The 20,447-nt window shown below is 37.5% G+C and overlaps 2 protein-coding genes across 2 annotated transcripts; one reads left to right on the top strand and one right to left on the bottom strand.

The window, feature by feature from the left end:
* The first annotated feature begins 810 nt into the window (after positions 1-810).
* On the top strand, positions 811-16,050 carry ankrd1b (ankyrin repeat domain 1b (cardiac muscle)). The gene is made up of 11 exons (XM_063003970.1): positions 811-822; positions 13,179-13,325; positions 13,432-13,545; positions 13,656-13,763; positions 13,842-13,940; positions 14,290-14,388; positions 14,478-14,576; positions 14,666-14,768; positions 14,852-14,878; positions 15,083-15,093; positions 15,821-16,050. The coding sequence occupies exons 1-11, from the start codon at positions 811-813 to the stop codon at positions 15,917-15,919; spliced, it is 918 nt and encodes a 305-aa protein (XP_062860040.1). The 3' UTR covers positions 15,920-16,050.
* A 1,072-nt stretch (positions 16,051-17,122) lies between these two features.
* Positions 17,123-20,428, bottom strand: rpp30 (ribonuclease P/MRP 30 subunit). The gene is made up of 11 exons (XM_063003838.1): positions 20,140-20,428; positions 19,734-19,789; positions 19,437-19,493; positions 19,284-19,349; positions 19,124-19,192; positions 18,928-19,017; positions 18,624-18,740; positions 17,994-18,023; positions 17,856-17,893; positions 17,698-17,777; positions 17,123-17,506 (listed from the first exon to the last, which is right to left on the bottom strand). The coding sequence occupies exons 1-11, from the start codon at positions 20,219-20,221 to the stop codon at positions 17,391-17,393; spliced, it is 801 nt and encodes a 266-aa protein (XP_062859908.1). The 5' UTR covers positions 20,222-20,428; the 3' UTR covers positions 17,123-17,390.
* Positions 20,429-20,447: the final 19 nt, after the last annotated feature.

Below are 20,447 nucleotides of genomic sequence, written 5' to 3'. Positions count from 1 at the left end.
AGTTATACAATTACTGACAGTAGTCTGTTTCTGTGCATGCTTTGTTAGCCCCCTTTCATACTGTTCTTCAATAATCAGGACTCTCCCAGGACCACCACAGAGTAGGTATTATTTAGGTGGTGGATCATTCTCTGCACTGCAGTGGCACTGACATGGTGGTGGTGTGTTAGTGTGTGTTGTGCTGGTATGAGTGGATCAGACACAGCAATGCTGCTGGAGTTTTTAAACACCTCACTGTCACTGCTGGACTGAGAATAATCCACCAACCAAAAATATCCAGCCAACAGCGCCCTGTGACCACTGATGAAGGTCTAGAAGATGACCAACTAAAACAGCAGCAATAGATGAGCGATCGTCTCTGACTTTACATCTACAAGGTGGACCAACTAGGTAGGAGTGTCAAATAGAGTGGACAGTGAGAGGACACGGTATTTAAAAATTCCAGCAGCGCTGCTGTGTCTGATCCACTCATACCAGCACAACACACACTAACACACCACCACCATGTCAGTGTCACTGCAGTGCTGAGAATGATCCACCACCTAAATAATACCTGCTCTGTGGTGGTCCTGACCATTGAAGAACAGGGTGAAAGCAGGTTAAAAAGATATGTAGAGAAACAGATGGACTACAGTCAGTAATTGTGGAACTTCAAAGTGCTTCTATATGGTAAGTGGAGCTGATAAAATGGACAGTGAGTGTAGAAACAAAGAGGTGGTCATAATGTTACGGCTGATTGGTGTATATTTTTTTCTCTTTTTAAGTTTCCCGACAGTGTTTCATCATACTATACAATTCTGTTTTGGCATAATGACAATAAAGGTGAGTTAAATTAAATATAAATTAATTGAATTGAATGTAAAAAATTTTAATTTGGTACTTTAATTACATAATTAGAGATGGACAGCTGCGTAAATTGTGCTTGTGGCACTGCTTGTCCCATGGTCACCCCTGTACTTAATAATTATTTATCGATAATAATGATAGATGAAAAACTAGAGCAGATGGTCAGGAAGTTATCATCATGACACCTTTTTTACACTTTAACAGCTCCTGCTAAATAAGGATCAGCAATTTCACACAAGCGACAAGTGCTGCATTAAAGAATCGGTGGGTGGGAGAGAATTTGACACACAGAAGCACTGACATTCCCACGAGTGCCCTTGGTCTGTTCAGTTCATAGGAGCCACAGCTGAGAGCTTGTAGTATCCAAGAGAAAGAGCATCACTGCATACAGCTACAGGAGGGGACATTTACAAACTTGTGCAGTTATAACGGTGAGATGTGTTCATTATATCATGCTATCAATTCTAGCTGCTTATATTTGTTTCATATTAGGGCATAATATTGTATGTCCAGTGTGAATAAAAACGTAGAATGTGGGTGTAAAGTGAAGTATGTTAGTAACTGGCTGGTAATATAGTTTTTATTGCTTGAATTTACTGTTTAATAATGTAACTACATGCACATCAGTATTATGTAGGTATTTGATCTGTAATGCTTTTATGTTAGAGGACTGAATACTGGTAGCTCATTCACAAAAGCTGACCAAAGGTCTATATTTGATTAGACAAGCACTAATGTTGGGACATTTTGTAAAATACAATAAAAGGAAAAATCTGTGATTTGTTTATTATCTTAAATCTATATTTAAATGACAAAAGTACAAGAAATATTTGTTGCCTGCAGGACAAAAAAAGTTGGGACAGAGATGTGTTTACCCCTGTGTTCCATCAGCTTTCCTATTATTGAGACTTTTTATTGGTTTGGGAACTAAGGACAATAACTATTGCAGTTTTACAAGTGGAATATTTCTACATTCTTGCTTGATACAAGACTTAAGCTGTTCAACAGTTTGTGGTCGCTGTGTTGTTTGACTCTCCTCTTCATGATGCACCATACATTTACAATAGGAGACAGATCTGGACCTCAGGCAGGTCAGTCAAGCACTTTCTTAGGGGGCGCTGCCAAATGAATCAAAAAGTGCCAAGCAATGCAATTTAAATGAACACACACATACACATCCAGAAAAAATAAATACACTGAACAAACAATAGCTGGTTGGCAGCAATGTTACAAACAAAACTACAAAACTATGGAATTTATTCTAGGCAAGGCAAGGCAAGTTTATTTGTATAGCACCTTTCATACACAGTGGCAATTCAAAGTGCTTTACATAAGGAAAATTTAAAAGCAGTAAAACATTCCTGAGATCTAGAACCTCAGAAAGACTTCTTGCAAACATTTAGTTACAATTAAGACAACATGAAATTCAAACAAGAGAGATAAAAATTAAGAACACGAAAAATTAAAAGAAAATATTGTAAAATATACCCTACAATTTAAGAAATATGAAATTAAAACAAGAGAGATAAGCAATTAAGAACATGAAAACTAAAGGAAAATATAGTAAAATATACCCTACAGTTTAGAGAATATAAAATTAAAACAAGCAACAAACACTCATACACTACTCTATAAAAAATTATTAAGAGCATGAAAAACTAAAAGAAATATGGTAAAATGAGGGTAATAGCAAAAATCTCGAGCTCAATCATAGGCACAAGAAAAAAGAAAAGTTTTTAACCTGGATTAAAAAATTTCTACATTTAAGGAACATCTAATATATTCTGGCAGTCTGTTCCAGTTATATGCAGCCCAACAGCTAAATGCTGCTTCACCATGTTTAGTTTGGACTCTGGGCTCAACTAGCTGACCTGAGTCCATCGATATAAGAGATCTACTGGGTTTATATTCTCTAAAAATTTCTGAGATGTATTCTGGGCCGAACCCATTCAATGATTTATAGACCAGTAGCAGCACTTTAAACTCTATTCTGTAACTAACCGGAAGCCAGTGTAGAGATCTTAGAACTGGAGTGATGTGCTCAGTTCTCTTCGTCTTAGTTAAAACTCTAGCAGCAGCGTTCTGAATGAGCTGTAACTGTTTAATGGTCTTTTTGGGAAGTCCAGTTAAGAGACCATTACAATAGTCCACCCTACTGGAGATAAAAGCATGGATCAGCTTCTCTAGGTCTTGTTGGCACACTAGACCCTTGATTTTGGCTATATTTCTAAGATGGTAGAAGGCTGTTTTGGTGATGGTTTTTATATGGCTGGTGAATGTGAGATCTGAGTCTATTAGAACGCCAAGATTTCAGACTTAGTCTTTGGTTTTTAGAGCCCGGGAACTGAGGTGTTCACTGACACTAATCTCTTTGCTGCCATACACAACAATCTCTGTTTTGTCCTTATTTAACTGTAAAAAATTCTGGCTCATCCAGTTATTGATGTCCTCCAGACACTGACACAGTGAATCTATTGGGCTGTAATCATCTGGTGAGAGAGCCAGATATATCTGTGTGTCATCTGCATAACTATGGTAATCAATGTTGTTAGCCTGTAGCATTTGGCCTAATGGCAGCATGTACAGAAGAGGTCCGAGAACTGATCCCTGGGGGATTCCACATGTCATAGCCACCCTGTCAGATTCACAGCTGCCAATAGTGACGAAGTAACTCCGGTCTTCTAAATAAGACCTGAACCAATTAAGGGCTGTTCCGGAAAGTCCAACCCAGCTGACGTTACAGGGGCTGTCATTTTTCTCACAGTGAATTTGACATCCATTTTCCCAGGAATTAAGATATAATGTGGACTCATTTGACTTCATCACAAGTTTCAATTGCCTTTTGATTAATCTCTGTAAACATGAGCCCAGAGAACTTGCTGTCTGAGGGCTTAAAGGTTTTACTACAGATTCCTTGAATCTTTTTACCATATAATGTACAGTAGCTGGTAAAATACCTACATTATTTGCCTCCTTTGCATTGAGAAATGTTCTTTCTGAACTGATTGACAATGAAGTTTGGTGGTGAGCCAATAAACAATCTTTGCTTGTAGAGACCAAGCGGGTCAATCCATTTTACCCAGTCATGATACACCTCACCTGTTACCAGTTCAACTACTTATTGTAAAATGTTTTAAAATGTAAACATTATTTTAACTTTTCACTCTCATTTGGTAAATAAAGGTATTTAGACAATATAACAACCTTTGCAACTTTTAAGATTCAGCTACAATAAGTAGCAAAAATAAAACTGACAAAACTTAAGGAGTAAAAGTACAAAAAAAAAGTTTTTCCTTCTTTCAGAAACATACTCAAGTAAATGTACCATGGTAGATCTAACACATGATTATACACCTCTGCATATAATCATTTAAAATGGAAACAGCTGAACCAAGCATTTGCTGAAAAGCACTGTACGAAACCACATCACAGCCTGTGGTTATGTGCATCAGCAGTGTCACCTGTGCACCGTAATAAATGTTCAAGCCTGGTGTGGAAATGTGGCAGTTCTCAGCATTCGCCTCATTAATAAACATACCACACATACCAGGAACTGTGCTGTGTGCCCTCCCAACTCCAGCAAGGTTAACTCAGTATGCTTGTGCGACTCTGTGAATCTGAATACATTTGTAAACATTTGAACAACAGCAGCTGAAATGCAAATCTGTCTGCGCTTGCCCAACTATCAGTGAAAACCTTCAGATTTGCCCACACAAACAAATGCAGTGTGTGGTGCAGTCGAAAAGTTAAACTGTTTCATGTTACCACTCAGCTTTACTTCAATAGCTAACATTCAAACCCTCCGCTATGCCACATTTCATATATTCTCACGGGAGATAATAACAGGTATTATTACAGTGTTATGTTACCAGTATATGTAATTGACATGACAGCTTCTTAGCATGTGACATAAGCTAAGATGACTTTTTAGAAAAACAGGCATGAGATGACCCATTGCTTTAGTACTTAAGTACTTAAATGGAAACTAACATTGCTTTTTTAATGTCTATATCGCTATATTTCAAAATTATATATGGGTGGGTTGTGTATGTAAAAAATATCTGTATGTATGGGTGGGTGACATGACTCCCGATTGTACTGTAATCAAACATAAATATTTTATAAAATGCTTGTTTGTTTATTAGGATTTTAACATCATGTTTTTACACACTTTGGTTACATTCATGATGGTAGATATTTATTACACAAGGTTCAAGGTATCAAGTTTAGTTTCAAACACAGTCATGGACAATTTTGTATCTCCAATTTACCTTACATGTCTTTGGACTGTGGGACGAAACCCATGCAGAGAACATGCAAACTCCACACAGAAATGACCCGGACTGTCCCACCTGGGATCAAACCCAGGACCTTCTTGCTGTGAGGCGACAGTGATACCCACCGTGCCGCCCTTTTATAAGATGTGTTTTTCCTCTAAAATACTTGAATGTAATGTTTTATGTAACAGTTTTACTTTTAGATGGAAGATAAAAAGATGGTAATAAAAATGAAGTGTAAAATATACACATTTTAAATAAATCAGTAACACCTGGAACTGTTTATAAATGCTTTTTGGCATTTTACATATTTACTTTACCCATATAAGGTTTTAATATGGACATGACCCCTACAGTAATAATCACAGTAAATTAGGTGTTGTGATGAAAATGTTGTCCTGTAGTGTGACATCATGTCATGTGGTTTGTAGTATTTTTTAATCACTGCATAATTTAACTATAAAAAGAAAACAGATCGTTTTCATAAGAATGTCATTATTTTATAAGATACCCATATATAATTTTGAGAGTTCCACTTGTGTGAGTGATAAAAAAAGGCTACAAGTAAAGAATGGAATTGAAAATCAGCCATGAATAATATACATATACGAAATATTAATTATAGTTTGCTTAAAGGGACCCTTAAACTTTTACTTAAAAATATAAATAACAATCTGTATTGAAATTTATAATTACATATCCCTATATTCCTACATATTACTTTTTAATTTTTTTTATTTTGGTGTCACTCTGCAGGACCATCTATCTTCCTCTTTGTGATAGGAGCTTGTAAAATTGTGGAAAAAAGAGATATCTGTTGAAAATAGGGCAATTTAGACTTTGAACATTAGAATAAAATCCTTAGGAAAATAGGTAGTTTATATCTAAAATATTCTCTGTTCTACATATTTCTGTTTGTTCTAATTTGTGTTCAGATTTGTGTTCGTAGGCTGTTGTTTGTTTATTAGGATTTTAACGTCATGTTTTACACTTTGGGTTCATTCATGACAGGAACGGTAGTTACTCATTACACAAGATTCATCAGTTCACAAGTTTATAGTAAACACAGTCATGGACAATTTTGTATCTCTAATTCATCTCACTTGCATTTCTTTGGACTGTGGGAGGAAACCGGAGCACCTGGAGTAAACCCATGCAGACACGGGGAGAACATGCAAACTCCACACAGAAAGGACCTGGACCACCCCACCTGGGAATCGAACCCAGGACCTTCTCGTAGACTGTTGTCTGCTTGCACTAGAGTAATGAAATGTAGCTCTAGATAAGAGCATCTGCTAAATTCTGTAAATTTTAATTTAAAATTCTAATGTCTACACCAGGACTAATGTGTTATCACTATTTTAGGTGGAACAGGACTGAAACACTGATGGATCATCAATTCTTGGATTTCTTTTCGAGTGAAGACAATGGGATGACGTTTGTTAAGGTAAATGATAAGTGCTCAAAGTATGCTTTTACACAAAGCTGGTTGAAAGGCTCTTTTTGTCTTGATTAAATTCTACATCACTTATAAGTCACTTTCAGAAAAATATGGTCAAATATTCTGATTATTGTGGAATCAGTAGTCGTGCATTTCCTCTTTTCTTTATAGGTCATGTCCATATGAACTATAGAGTCATGTTCCTCTTACAGAGAAGAACAACACGCTTTATAGACCAGTGCTCCACCACATCTACCACACTACATCATATTTACAGAAATATAGTCCTAATATATTCTTTTAAAATGTTGTACTGATTAAGCTGTCCTAAGAACTTAGTTAAAGTATGTTCATCATCTTTACTCATCTTTAGTAACTCCTTCCAGTGGTAGCGCAGCAGTTAAGGTACAGGACCTCCACTGTCAAGTAACCACTGTTGTGCCCTTAGCAAGGCTTTTACCCCTTAATTGCTTGCAATGTATTTGGTCAGATCATTTGAATAAGGGTGCTTGGGTGGCGCAGCAGTCTAATAAGCTTGCCCACCAGTGCTGAGATCTTAACCTCTCAAATTTGAATCTCAGCTGTGCCATCAACCTTGGCAGGCCTCTAACAATCAGATGTGTCTGAGGTAGGAAGGTCAACATGTTCTTCACTGCTGATGCAAATCTGCTGATGCAGGATGATTCATGGAAGTGCATAGCATGTTTCTCAGTATACTATATGGCTCTCTGTGAGACTCTATCTCTGGCAGGTGAAAAGTAGCGGTTGCCCACTGCACATTTGTTGTATGGGCTGGAAAGTTGCAAGCTATAGTGGAGTTACAATCAGGAAGTGGAAATTGACTAGATAAAATGCAAAAATAGTCACTTTAGTTTGTAACAGGCCCTTCAGAACCCCCACTGGCTAAGACCATGTCTCGATTTAATTCTAGATACATTTTATTTACACCATAATATTTTTATTATAAATTAGATTTATGCTAATATATGGTGAATGGTTTAATATAAGCCTCCTGCTGCCAGCACAGCATGGTTTTTTTTGTCAGCAATAAGTCAGCAGAAGAACCAAGATCTTTATATACTCAGTACTAGAGAATGGTATGTTGTACCTGCTCTGTGTAGCGACAGGCTTACACACCCCACAAAATCCTCACAGCAGGGGCCCACAAATGTCCTGCATGCCACACACACACACTCCACTTCAGCTGACCGAGGTATGAGACTGACCCACAAAAGGAGCTCACGCCCAGCACAGTCAGCTTCTTGTGGTTTCAGTTCTCTCATAGTCCACCTGTGTGAAAGCAGGAGTCACAGCAGCTGCAAATTATTCTAGTGTGTGGTCACAAAGAAAAAGATGCCATTGCTTAGTGAGAGAGTATAGCAACAAATATCAAAAACACAAGCACATCTTCATGTATTCATAAGTTTATAAGTAATGTCATAATTAACTGTAATCTTTATTTGCAAAGATTGCAAATGACAGCCCACAGTGCCTCTGGGCCATAAAGTTGTGTTTAGATAAAAAGTGCACTGGGCAGCCGCTCAGGTGGCGCTGCGGTAAACCAGACGCTAAACACCAGAGCTGGGATCTCGAATACATCGTCACGAGTCTCAGCTCTGCCTGCCGGCTGGGCTGAGCTCCCACATGACATGCTGTCAGGGTGTGTCTCTCCGTACACAGTGCTGATCCGCATTGCACTCGTCAAAGTGTAGATGGGGCGTGGGTTAGCTTCGTTCTCCTCAATCAGAGCGGGGATCAGCATTGGTGGAGTGGAAGCAATCAGGCAGTTTGAGGGAGAAAAAGGGGAGGAGAAAATGTATAAACTATATACAGTATATATACAGTATATATGCACTGGGCATCAACAACAAACCACCCAAGAATTAATCATGGTGGGTTTAATAGTTAACTGATGTTCGATTCCCAGGTGCAGTTTGCATGTTCTCCCTGTGTCTGTGTGGGTTTCCTCCAGGAGCTCCCACAGTCTAAAGACATGCAGTCAGTGACCTTAACTAGGATACAGTGGTGGTAATACAAACAATAAATGAATGCTTATAAGCCAATAAATGTCGAATTTGTATAAAATATAAATGATCGATATTTAATTACATTGTTTAACGTTACGTTCTAAATGAATAACACAAAGCACAAAGTCTGGATTTAGACACATTCAGTGAAGGATATAAGTATTTATGCACTTACATTAACATTACATTATTATACTGTACTTACATTAAGCTACAAGTTTACTGCTTTTGAAAGTCTTTTAAATCTGAACAACCCAACCCAACCCATAGAATTTAGTGGTTAAAAAGAATGAAGTTAACAAATGAAGTGGGTGTTTCTTGCTTGTATGAAATAAATTGTAAGGTATGTTGTGTGTTGGTGGCACAACATACTGTTTACTGTGAATTTCCAAACATCTTCAGGGCAAAGAAGTGTTCCTCTGAGTGTCATTTTTGATGTGTCAAATTTAATGTTTATGTCTTGATATTTAGTTAATGTTGCTGAACTCTACGCTCTACACAAAATAAAACTCAAAGTTGAGCACCCCTGGCACTACTCATGTGCCCATCTGAAATGTGATTTCTGTGGTGGCACTGCATTAAGTCAAATGCACGTGACATTTTTTTTATTTTATAGGCTGAGAAAAACATTTTCTTTGTATTATTTGCTGCCTGGAGTATGAAGTGTGATTGTAAAAATGGCAGTTGACATAGGTCAAGCACCCTTGTGAGTCGTGTGTCTCTAATAATTTAGAGCTGATCTGAAATAGCCACAGGTAGTAACGTTTTTATTAGTGCCACTAGTAATACAAGCCAAGAAAAACAAGAGCAACAAAACAGGATTGTAAAATACAGTACAACCCTAATTTTAGAAATGTGGTGAAGGTAAAAAAAAAAAGTAATAAATTAGTTGCAAGTACTTTTTGACTTATGTATGTATACAGTATCACCAATCATCCATAACATTAAAACCATCTCTTTGTTTCTACACTCACTGTCAATTTTATCAGCTCCACTTACCACATAGAAGCACTTTGTAGTTTTATAATTATTGACTGTAGTCCATCTGTTTCTCTACATACTTTTTTAGCCTCCTTGCACCCTGTTCTTCAATGGTCAGGACCACCACAGAGCAGCTATTATTTGGGTGGTGGATCATTTTCAGCACTGCAGTGACAATTACATGGTGGTGGTGTGTTAGTGTGTGTTGTGCTGGTATGAGTGGATAAGACACAGCAGCACTGCTGGAGTTTTTAAATACAGTGTCCACTCACTGTCCACTCTATTAGACACGCCTACCTAGTTGGTCCACCATGTAGATGTAAAGTCAGAGATGTTCACTCATCTATTGCTGCTGTTTGAGTCGGTCATCTTCTAGACCTTCATCAGTGGTCACAGGACGCTGCCCACGGGGCGCTGTTGGCTGAATATTTTTGGTTAGTGGACTATTCTTAGTCCAGCAGTGAAAGTGAGGTGTTTAAAAACTCCATCAGCGCTGCTGTGTCTGATCCACTCATACCAGCACAACACACACTAACACACCACCACCATGACTGTGGGGGTCCTGACCATTGAAGAACATATATATATGGACACAAGTATTAGGCACCTGACATTTATATTAAATTTATTATTATTTTCTTTGTAGCTTTAATATCTTCCACTCTGGGAAGCATTTCTACATGACTTTGGCATGTGTCAGTGTAAATTTGTGCCCAGTGAGTCAATAGAGTCAGTGAGGTCAGGCACTAATGTTGGATAAGAAGGCCTGGCTCCCAATCCAAGTTCACTTGTAAAGGTGTTAAACTGGCTTGGGACTGGGGCTCTGTGTTGGTCACTGGAGCTACTTTGCACACAACTAGGGAAACCACCTCTTTTTAGACCTTGCTTTGTGCTCAGGGACATAATCATGCTGGAAGAGAAAGAGGAAACCCAAAACTGTTGCCACAAAGTTAAAAGCATATCATTTGCCTTATATTATTTTGATACACCTGTTTTCAACAGTGGTGGCAGAAACAACTACATTCAATTATTAGGAGGGGTGTCCACCCAGACTTTCACAAAGTGCAAACTTCCACCCATCCTTGTTTGCCCTTCCATTAATGCTCCATAATACACAATCACAACAGCATCATTTATTTAATTATTTGCATTTAACAGCATTTACTGATCTTAATTTGTTCCTTTTCCACTTTTGGAATGTGTTCAATGCATCAAATTAGGAATTAGCATATTAGCAAAAATCAATAAAGTTGTATCTTGAATACATCGTATCGAGTCTTAGCTCTACCTGCCGGCTTGGCCACTTGTTCAGATAGGGGTGGGATATTAAAAAAAGCCGGATGGGGTCTCTCTCATAACTAATGCAATTACAACCTCTGCTGGCTGATTGATGGCGCCTGCACAGAGACAGGAAAAGAGTTCTCTCAGGGTGTGTCTCTCCGTACACAGTGCTGAGCTGCACTTCACTCGTCAAAGTGTAGGTGACAAAATGCATACGGCTGCTGCCCACGTGTCGGAGGGGGGGTGTGGGTTAGCTTCGTTCTCCTCAATTAGAGTGGGGATCGGCATTGGTGGAGAGGAAGCATGACGCAATTTGGCAGTTGGGCACGCTAAAAAGGGAGAAAAAGGGGAAAAAATGCATAAAGAAAATATATATTTTTTTAAATCAATAAAGAGGAAAAACATTAAACAAATACAGTTTGGAATGACTGTTTCCTGTTTTTATTTGCATATTAAAACCTTAGTCACATTTTTTGTAATCGGGTTTGTAAGTATTTAGTCTTATTGAGAGGACCAAACCTAGTTCTGTAAATGACATACATTCTTAATAGCTGCTAGAATTTCTGTAATTATGAGTGAGCTGGTGATTCCTTAGTCAAATTCTTTAGCCATAGTAATCCATGCTAGACAGCACCACTCGTATTTCACGTGTCACTGAAAGACGACGGCAGCTTGAGGCACCTTTCTACGGATGAGTTTTATCAATTACCTCCAACACCCCCTTAAACTCTGACAGACGTTATATCATCCATCCATGTCACTGGAGACAGGCAGTCATTTTAGGAAATAGAGGGCAGGACAGGACACGGTCTTTTTCCAAATTGGCCTTTCACTTTCAAAAAACATTTTAATCCATACACATGTATGTATGTAAATCCCAAATCAGAAAAAGTTGGGACAGCATGGAAAATGCAAAAAAAACCCAAAAAAAAGAAAAAAAACCATGTGTTTCTTACATTTACTTTGACTTTAATTTATTGTAGACAGGATGAACCTGAGATATTTCGTGTATTATCTGGTCAACTTAATTTCATTTGTTAATAAACATTCATTCCTGCATTTCAGGCCTGCAACACATTCAAAAAAAAGTTGGGACAGTAAAGCATTTACCACTTTGTAATGTCGCGATTTCTTCACACCACACTTAAAAGACGTTTTGACACTAAAGATACCAAGTGATGCAGTGTTTCAGGTTTCATTTTGTGCTGTTCTTCCTGCAAACAGATCTTTTGCCATTTTTACTTTCAAAATTCTCCACACACTCTGTATTGAGGACAGGTCATGACTGCAGGCAGGCCAGTCCAGTACCCGTACCTTCTTCTTCCGCAGCCATGCCTTTGTAATGTGTGCAGCATGTGGTTTTGCATCGTCTTGTTGAAAAATGCTGGACGTCCCTGGAAAAGATGACGTCTTGAAGGCAGCGTATGTTGTTCTAAGATCTCAATGTACTTTTCTGCATTAATGCTGCCATCACAGAAAGGACACCAAGGGCACTGACACAGCCCCATACCATAACAGCTTTTGGATTTGTTGCTGATAATCTGCAGACAGTGTCCATCTCTTCCAAAAATAAGATCTGGAATACTAATTCGTCTGACCACAATAAATGTTTCCATCTGTGATCCATCCCAGATGCCTCCAAGCCCGACACACATGCTAGTTCTATTTTCTAATGAAAAAAACAACAGAGCACAAATTCATCTTCTATTACTAATGGCATCAAATGAAGTAAATGTTATTATTAGCATATAGAACATTGTATTTTACTTTCAACTTTAAAGACTTTTATGTCTTTTTAAGTATTTTACTGCTGTTTAGTGTTCTCTGCAACATACCACTGAATTTATTTACTTTATCCTTTTGGGCGGCACGGTGGCTAAGTGGGTAGCACTGTCGCCTCACAGCAAGAAGGTCATGGGTTCGATCCCCAGGTGGGGCGGTCCGGGTCCTTTCTGTGTGGAGTTTGCATGTTCTCTCTGCGTGGGTTTACTCCTGGTGCTCTGGTTTCCTCCCACAGTCCAAAGACATGCAAGTGAGGTAATTTGGAAATACATGACTGTGTTCAATATAACCTTGTGTGAACTGATGAATCTTGTGTAATGAGTAATTACTATTCCTGTCGTGAATGTAACCAAAGCGTAAAATGTGACGTTAAAATCCTAATAAACAAACAAACTTTGTCCTTTTTAACTTGAATATGCAATTCCATGTGAAAAGAAAATGTGGCTAAAGCATTTCTAGAATTGAACAACTGACCCTTGGTGAAGTAAATCAACACTATTCATCTGTATAACTCTCATGTCTCTATTTTTCTGTTGTTGTAAGGTTGCTGGAAGCGGTTTTGGCATCAGCAAACAGGCTGTCACTTCAAACCAGGACTATGTGGTAGGTGAATATGAGACATCCATCAAACAAGAAAAAAAGGATGATCTGGAAATCTGCTGTAACCTTGATGGTGATGAGACCACCAAGGTAAGATTAATCATAAAAACTGATAAAATCTGATTACTTACATATTAATTACATATTTATGAAGTAAGCAAATCTGGTACTAAATTGCATTTGGTTGATTTCACAGCCGCAAAAAGTGAACTGCCTCAGCCATGACCTTCAAAAGATTCTTGAACTCAGGCAGAAGAGAAGAGCGAGAAAATCCTCTGAGCGTAAAGTACAACCAGAACCTGAGACAGCTGTAAATAAGCTAACATTTAACTCATACGTATTGAATTACTGGTGAACTAAGCAATATATTCAACAAATGTATACATTTAATGTATTCTTAATGTTTGATTGATGTTACAGTCTGGTTTGGTTGATGAAGATGCCTTTCTGAAGGCAGCACTGGAAAACAAGTTACCAATAGTGGAGAGTTATCTTGCCAGAGGAGCAGATCCAAATGCATGTGATAATGTAAGTGCTGATCCAAATCTTTTCTGTTCAGATATACAAATTAGATTTATTAATGGTTGGTCATCTCTGCCTTCCTAGTTCAACCGTACAGCTCTGCACAAAGCTTGCTCTCAAGGAAACCTGGAGATTGTGAAGAGACTGCTAGAAGCTGGGGCTTTGGTTGAAAACACGGATAAGGTACAGTCAATATCAGTACCTTACTTTTCAATGTCAATAGGTTATGCAACTGCACCAATATAGCATAAAACCAGATGTTCATCTGTTGGTCAGACTCTTGGGTGTGTGCATTATACAAAATACAGAAATAGGTATTTTTACATTTTCAGCATACGCTTTTATCCAAAGCGACTTACACAATGAGCGGAACACGATGAGCAATTGAGGATTAAGGGCCTTGCTCAGGGACCCAACAGTGGCAACTTGGTGGTGGCGGGGCTTGAACCGGCAACCTTCTGCTTACTAGTCAAGTACCTTAACCACCAGGCTATCACTGGTATTTTTGTATACTTATTCTGTTTCTGTCCAGCTTGATGCCACTGCTGTTCACTGGGCTTGTCGTGGTGGGAGTCTTCCAGTACTGGAGCTTCTCTTGAACCACAAAGTCAACCTCCATGCCAGAGACAAGGTACATAGGCTAACAGGCAACAGTCTGTGATACTTTGCATACTTGGCATCGTTTCTATGAAATGTGACAATCACATACATGTATTTAAGCTCCAGAGTACCCCTCTACACGTGGCAGTAAGGACGGGTCATTATGAATGTGCCGAATACCTCATTCACTGTGGGGCAAACGTCAATGCAAAAGACAGAGTAAGACATCGTGTAGACTTTTAAATCACATCATATTTACATTCACAATAAAGTCAACATATGAATTCTGACCATGTTTTGTTTCTCAGGAGGGAGACACACCAATGCACGATGCTGTACGACTGAACAGATTCAAAGTCATCCAGCTGCTCTTGCTGCACGGAGCTGATCTGAAAGTGAAGAACTGTGTAAGTAGGTTTAAATCTTTTTCACCAGAACCAGTTTAGGCCTTAAACAGTGTAGGTACTCTCTGGGTAATCTCTGCGTCAAACTAGGCTTTAGAATGAACACAGTGCCATCTAGTGATGTATTTTTCTTTACCCACTTCATCACAGTCATAGTTGAAATATACCAGTACACACTGGCCACAAGTAATAACACACTTTGGACGGGCACTAATCTATCACAGGGCATTACACTCACCTGCCCAGCCAATATATCTTCTGAATTTTGAAGCATGGGAAAAAACAGATTACCCAGAGTAAACCCATGTGGTCACATGCAAGCAGACCTTGGTGTTGTGTAGGACCCACACTGCCAACGATAAAGGTATTCATTACAATGTATTTTCGGGGGACAACAGAGTATATAGAGCAGATCCTCAAAATAAGACATAACCTGTTTTTGTAGGGTGGTGGGGCGACACGGTGGCTAAGTGGATAGCACTATTGCCTCACAGCAAGAAGGTCCTGGGTTCAATCCCCAGGCGGAGTGATCCGGGTCCTATCTGTGCGGAGTTTGCATGTTCTCCGTGTGTCTGCGCGTCTTTCCTCCGGGAGCTCCGGTTTCCTCCCACAGTCCAGAAACATGCAGCCAGGTTAATTGGAGACACTGAATTGCCCTATAGGGGTGTGTGTGTGTCTGCCCTGTGATGGACTGGCGCCCCATCCAGGGTGTTACTGTGTAACACCCTGCAACCCTAATTGGATAAGCGGTTAAGAAAGTGAGTGAGTGAGTATTCACTTGACCACATAAATGATTTAACTGTAGGAATCAGATGAGCTGACTAGTGTTAGGGATGTAAATGCACATCCACAAGCACTTTTGAAATGTGAGCTGTAGCATCTCATGGGTTACCATTCTGTGGTTGTGACTGAAAGTCCACCATTAAAAGCAATTGTCAGACCCCTGAACAAACAACCTGTTTGAAACACATTCTCTCAGTTGTGTTTTACACAAACCTTTTTACATTGATGCCAAATTCTGTTTTCTGATTAAATTGACACATGGCTTGTTTCCTGCAGGAGGGCAAATCACCCATGGACAGCGTGTTGGAGTGGCAGAATGGAGCTAAAACCATACTGGACAAGCACAAGCAGAACAATACATTACAGGACAAATAATTGGAACAAGAAGCAGGAAGTTATGTGTAATATACATGTTGAGAAATGCTTAAATGCTTAAATAAAAATGTGATAGAGAACATTTTTACATTGGCTGGTGGCAGATTGAAAATGGTAAGGACACTAAAGAAAGAAGCAGTATGTTTGCAGTGCTAATTTTACAACGTTAGATTAGATATTAATAACATTTATAGGTGTAATTCCTTAATGACTTTACTGTCATTTAAAAAAAACCTTAACAAATTGTGTATTGCTTGATAGTGGCGAACGTGGCAGGTATCTGATATAGTTTCGAAAATTTTGTTAGACATGCTGAATGCACTTATTGATTGAATTTCTTGTGTTTTTTATAAATAGATACATGTCTGTTAATGATGATTAAAATCGTATTGGAATTTTACATAACAAACCTTTCCAAATGTGTAGTGTTTTTTCTTTAATATTTACTTAATAAAATAATAGTCTTTTATATTACCTGAAATTCTATACACATTTATGTGGTTTCTATACAATTATTAATAATAGAGAAACACATTCATTATGTACTAATTATTGTAACTATTATAATCCAGGCTAGGATAATGAGTTCTCCTAAAATTAGATGTTTTAATTATATTTTAAAATATTTTAGATTGAAAAAGTTTTAGGTGGCCTACAACACACAGAAAGTAAAGGTCTGCTCTTCTCAAAAACGATGTAGTCCATTACCCAATAAGGGAAAAAAATAAAGACATTAAGCTAAAAAATCTTTGTCCTTACATATTTAGATAATTTAGTACAGTTGCTAACTCTTACAAAAAGTGAACGTCATGCAGTGATCACACCAAGAACACAATGCGTAATACTGATTGAAGTTAAAAATAAAAAAAAGAACCCATGAGTAAAAGCTAGAGTGTATATGAAATAAAATGACCCCCAGACTAAACTGGTTGTTTTTAGAAGAAGCTGGTGGAGGGAGTAACATGGTTTGATGATATACTGCAGCTTTTAGTTATTTTTAAGAACAGAAGTTCTGGAGGACCTGGACTGCTCCACCTGGAAATCAAACCCAGGACCTTCCTGCTGTGAGGCAACAGTGCCATTATGCCACTGTGCCAAAAAAAACCCCAACAACATTAAAACACAAGTTTGTGTGGAGTAACTGTGGAGTAAACAAAAAACCTTATTGCTTCTAAAAGAAGCTTTTATTAGTTACTAAAAAAAAAAAAGGTTCACATATACATTTTTTTGCTTGCACTGTAAATAAATGTTCTATAATATACATAATAAAGATGCAGAATGTGTTTATGACTTAAATGAAGGTTGGATCACATGTAAAGAGAAATAAATGTAGAAACACTTGTAGTAACAGGTGTCAAACATAGGATTTCTGGTCACAACGGTCCTAAGATTAATAAAAGTTGTCTTATCAGTCTCTCTGTTGCATCTCATTTCATAAACTAATATTAAACAGACAGCTGTAAGTGTAAAATTAAGCTGTTTCAGTTTTTGCTTTCTTTGAGGATGGAGTTCCTTCCTCTGGCTGTTCAGTAGCCGGCTGGCTCCTCTTCACTGTGTGAATGATACCCAGTGCAGTGGAGCGGGTCTCTGTGTTAAATACAGAAACAAAAAGTTCTATAAGCATTTTGCTTCCAAAGAGCAGGAACCTTTACAATTACACTAAATTGACAAATAAATTTTCTTGACATATACAAATAAACAGAAGGATTGCAACATGACTTTACACAGTAAAATTAAAGCTATGATTTCAATAAATATTAATATTGTAAATTATTTACCTCCATGCAGTACTACAGATCGGCAGGTTGTAGAGATGGAAGATTTGCTGTCCCCTTCAGACAGGCCGAACACAAGCCCCCTAAACTCTGAATTAAGGACCGAACTGACCAAACAGACAGGCATTTACATACCATGCAAATATTTAAGTAAAGGATACAGATTGCCGATGTCATATGGGCCGCGCAACTCAAGGGGCTGAAAAATAAAGCAAGCAGAATAAAAGCTAAAAATAAACTAAGATTCATTAGACACAGTTTGCTTAAATCTGCAGAAAGTTTAAATGACTACTACTTACTGCTTCTGTTCCACTGGCCACAATGACATTCTGTAGAAATAAAATTGGAAGAGTCGCTTTAACCGAGGCTGTATGCGTATTAGATTCATGTTTTACACCGTGAGGGGAAAAACAAATACTTGACCACTTGATATACTTTTAGTACATTACTTTAACACATTTTAGTACATTACTTTTACACATTTTCTGATTATTTTTGTTTTCCTTTTTTTAATCCTTATAAAAAAAAAGTGAAATTTGTCTGGGACAATCACTTGGGGTTCCATTAACGCCCCACTTGTGGATTATCAAACCAGTTGTACAGAAAGACGTGTTTAAAGTGTTTGATATACATAGATGAATATGTACACCAGATAGGTACCTAATAAAATGCACAATGAGTGTATATTATGTAGCAAAAACAAAAGTGGCTGAATACTTTTTCCTTACCAAAAGTAAGGCACTACATCCTAAACCAAAATCTGTAATGCTTAAACTAAATATTATGCATAATTTACTCAGTTCTCAATTCTTTCAACTTAAAAACCTTTTTAACCTTAAACTTTACTCATTCAAAAACATTAAACAAAAATGTATTTAACAACAGGACTAAATTAGATTTGGGTTCTAGTGACATCAGCGTTCAAATACCTTTCCTTTGCACACGTCCACAAGGTTGATAGCGTTAGCAATGGTGTATTTCTTCATGGTGGAATCTCTGATGGCTGCTGTGTAGGTTATCTCAAAGCACACTCCCCTTTCAATAGCCTTAGAAAAAATGCATTTACACAATCAAGCAACTACGACAAAAACAAGCGTGTTAATATTAATATTTGAGCTGATCAATAAAAACACTAAAAATCGTTCTACTTTTGTCGGTTAGGTAAAAATTCAAAATAAAAAATATAATCTACATTAGCTGATTCCTATCTTATATGATTCCAGTTGAACTAACCCCATTTACTGGTGACCTTTTGAAGTGAAAGGGCTGTTTTTCAGTAGCTGCTATACAGATGATGTCCACATCATAGGTCATGCAGGCTGTCTGTTGCAAAGAGAGATACACAGTGACTGACCTTAAATATTTCTTCACATTATATTCACTGACAGTAGGGTAAAACACTAAAAAGGCATAATGGTTAAAAACTTACATGAAAAACCTTTTCTGTTTTAGGATATACAGCCAAAATGTCAAATAACTTGTATTCATTGCAAGGTCTCTAAAGTAGAGCAGGTCAAGCAACAACAATTAGATGCATCATATTATTAACATCTGTTTAAAACTGAATTATCACTAGAATGATAACTTACAAAATGAGAAGCATCTGTGGCCACCACTGTCAAACGATTTAGCACTTTAATGGGTCTTGATCTTCCCTAGCATAACAGAAAGCAAAAATCAACAGCCTGCTTCCAACCACCAAAATCTGGAAATAGAATTATATAATAAATAAATCAAGTCACCTGTACGATGGGGAGTTTCTCACACAGCTCTGAAACTGGTTGAGGCTTAGGAACTTGCTGTAATAAAGATCAGGACAGATAATGAAAATGTTTAACTGACCACTGGGCAGTTTGTGATTTATTTCTTAGTATGGGAAAAAGGTTATACAATTACAGGCAGTGGTTAACGCTCTTATGATACAGTTGCATTAGATCATTATGTAAAAAAAAAAATAGGGCTTATTTCTTAAATTCTTAAAAAGTTTAAAAAAAAATTTGGCTTAGCATTTTGTAGACATTAAAGAAACACCAAAATACCTGTTTCTTTTGCTGGGGTTCCATTACATAGTTAATTGCAATCGTGGAGTAGCCAACTGAAAGACAATAAAAATGATTAATTAATAATTATCAGTAAAGCTCATACAAAACACATGTATTAAAGCCACTGTGGAGAATTATACAGTATACAATCACTGTTCAAGAAGGATGTACAGGTATCATATAGGTGAAAGTGGTCCAAGCATTTGAGTTAATAAAAGCTTGATATTTATTACATGCAGGTCAATAAAAATGTACCTACTACTGATCCTAGTCATCACTCAATTAAGCAAAATTGATAATAAATTAAACTGTATTGACTGTAAACTGTAAAAGTGAATGTGTGGCTTTTTAAAATAAGACTATTTAAGTAAATCTATTTGAGAGTAAGTGAAAATGAACTTACGGTGAGCAGCAGTCTCTATTATACTAAGTAGCTTCTTTTTGTCATTGACTGCGATTATATTTAAATCCATAAATACAGACATTTTAACTCTATTGCCCGATATAAACCGAAAGTAGTAAAAATATAAATAAATAAAGCATATCTCTTCGCTAAGTGATTATATATTATTGGGCGCTAAATAGATCATTTCATTTCAGTTATGTTTTCTTATTCTGGCTATTTATTTTTTCATTATTTACTTTTATTTTTGCTAAAGCGTGCTAGCTAGCAATAGGTTTTAAACGCATGGGCGCTGTTTGACCACATGG

Source organism: Trichomycterus rosablanca, chromosome 10 (assembly GCF_030014385.1).
Source record: "Trichomycterus rosablanca isolate fTriRos1 chromosome 10, fTriRos1.hap1, whole genome shotgun sequence".
In the NCBI taxonomy this organism is placed as follows: domain Eukaryota; kingdom Metazoa; phylum Chordata; class Actinopteri; order Siluriformes; family Trichomycteridae; genus Trichomycterus; species Trichomycterus rosablanca.
The sequence above is the reverse complement of the archived record's forward strand: the minus strand, read 5'-3'. Positions and strand labels throughout refer to the sequence as shown.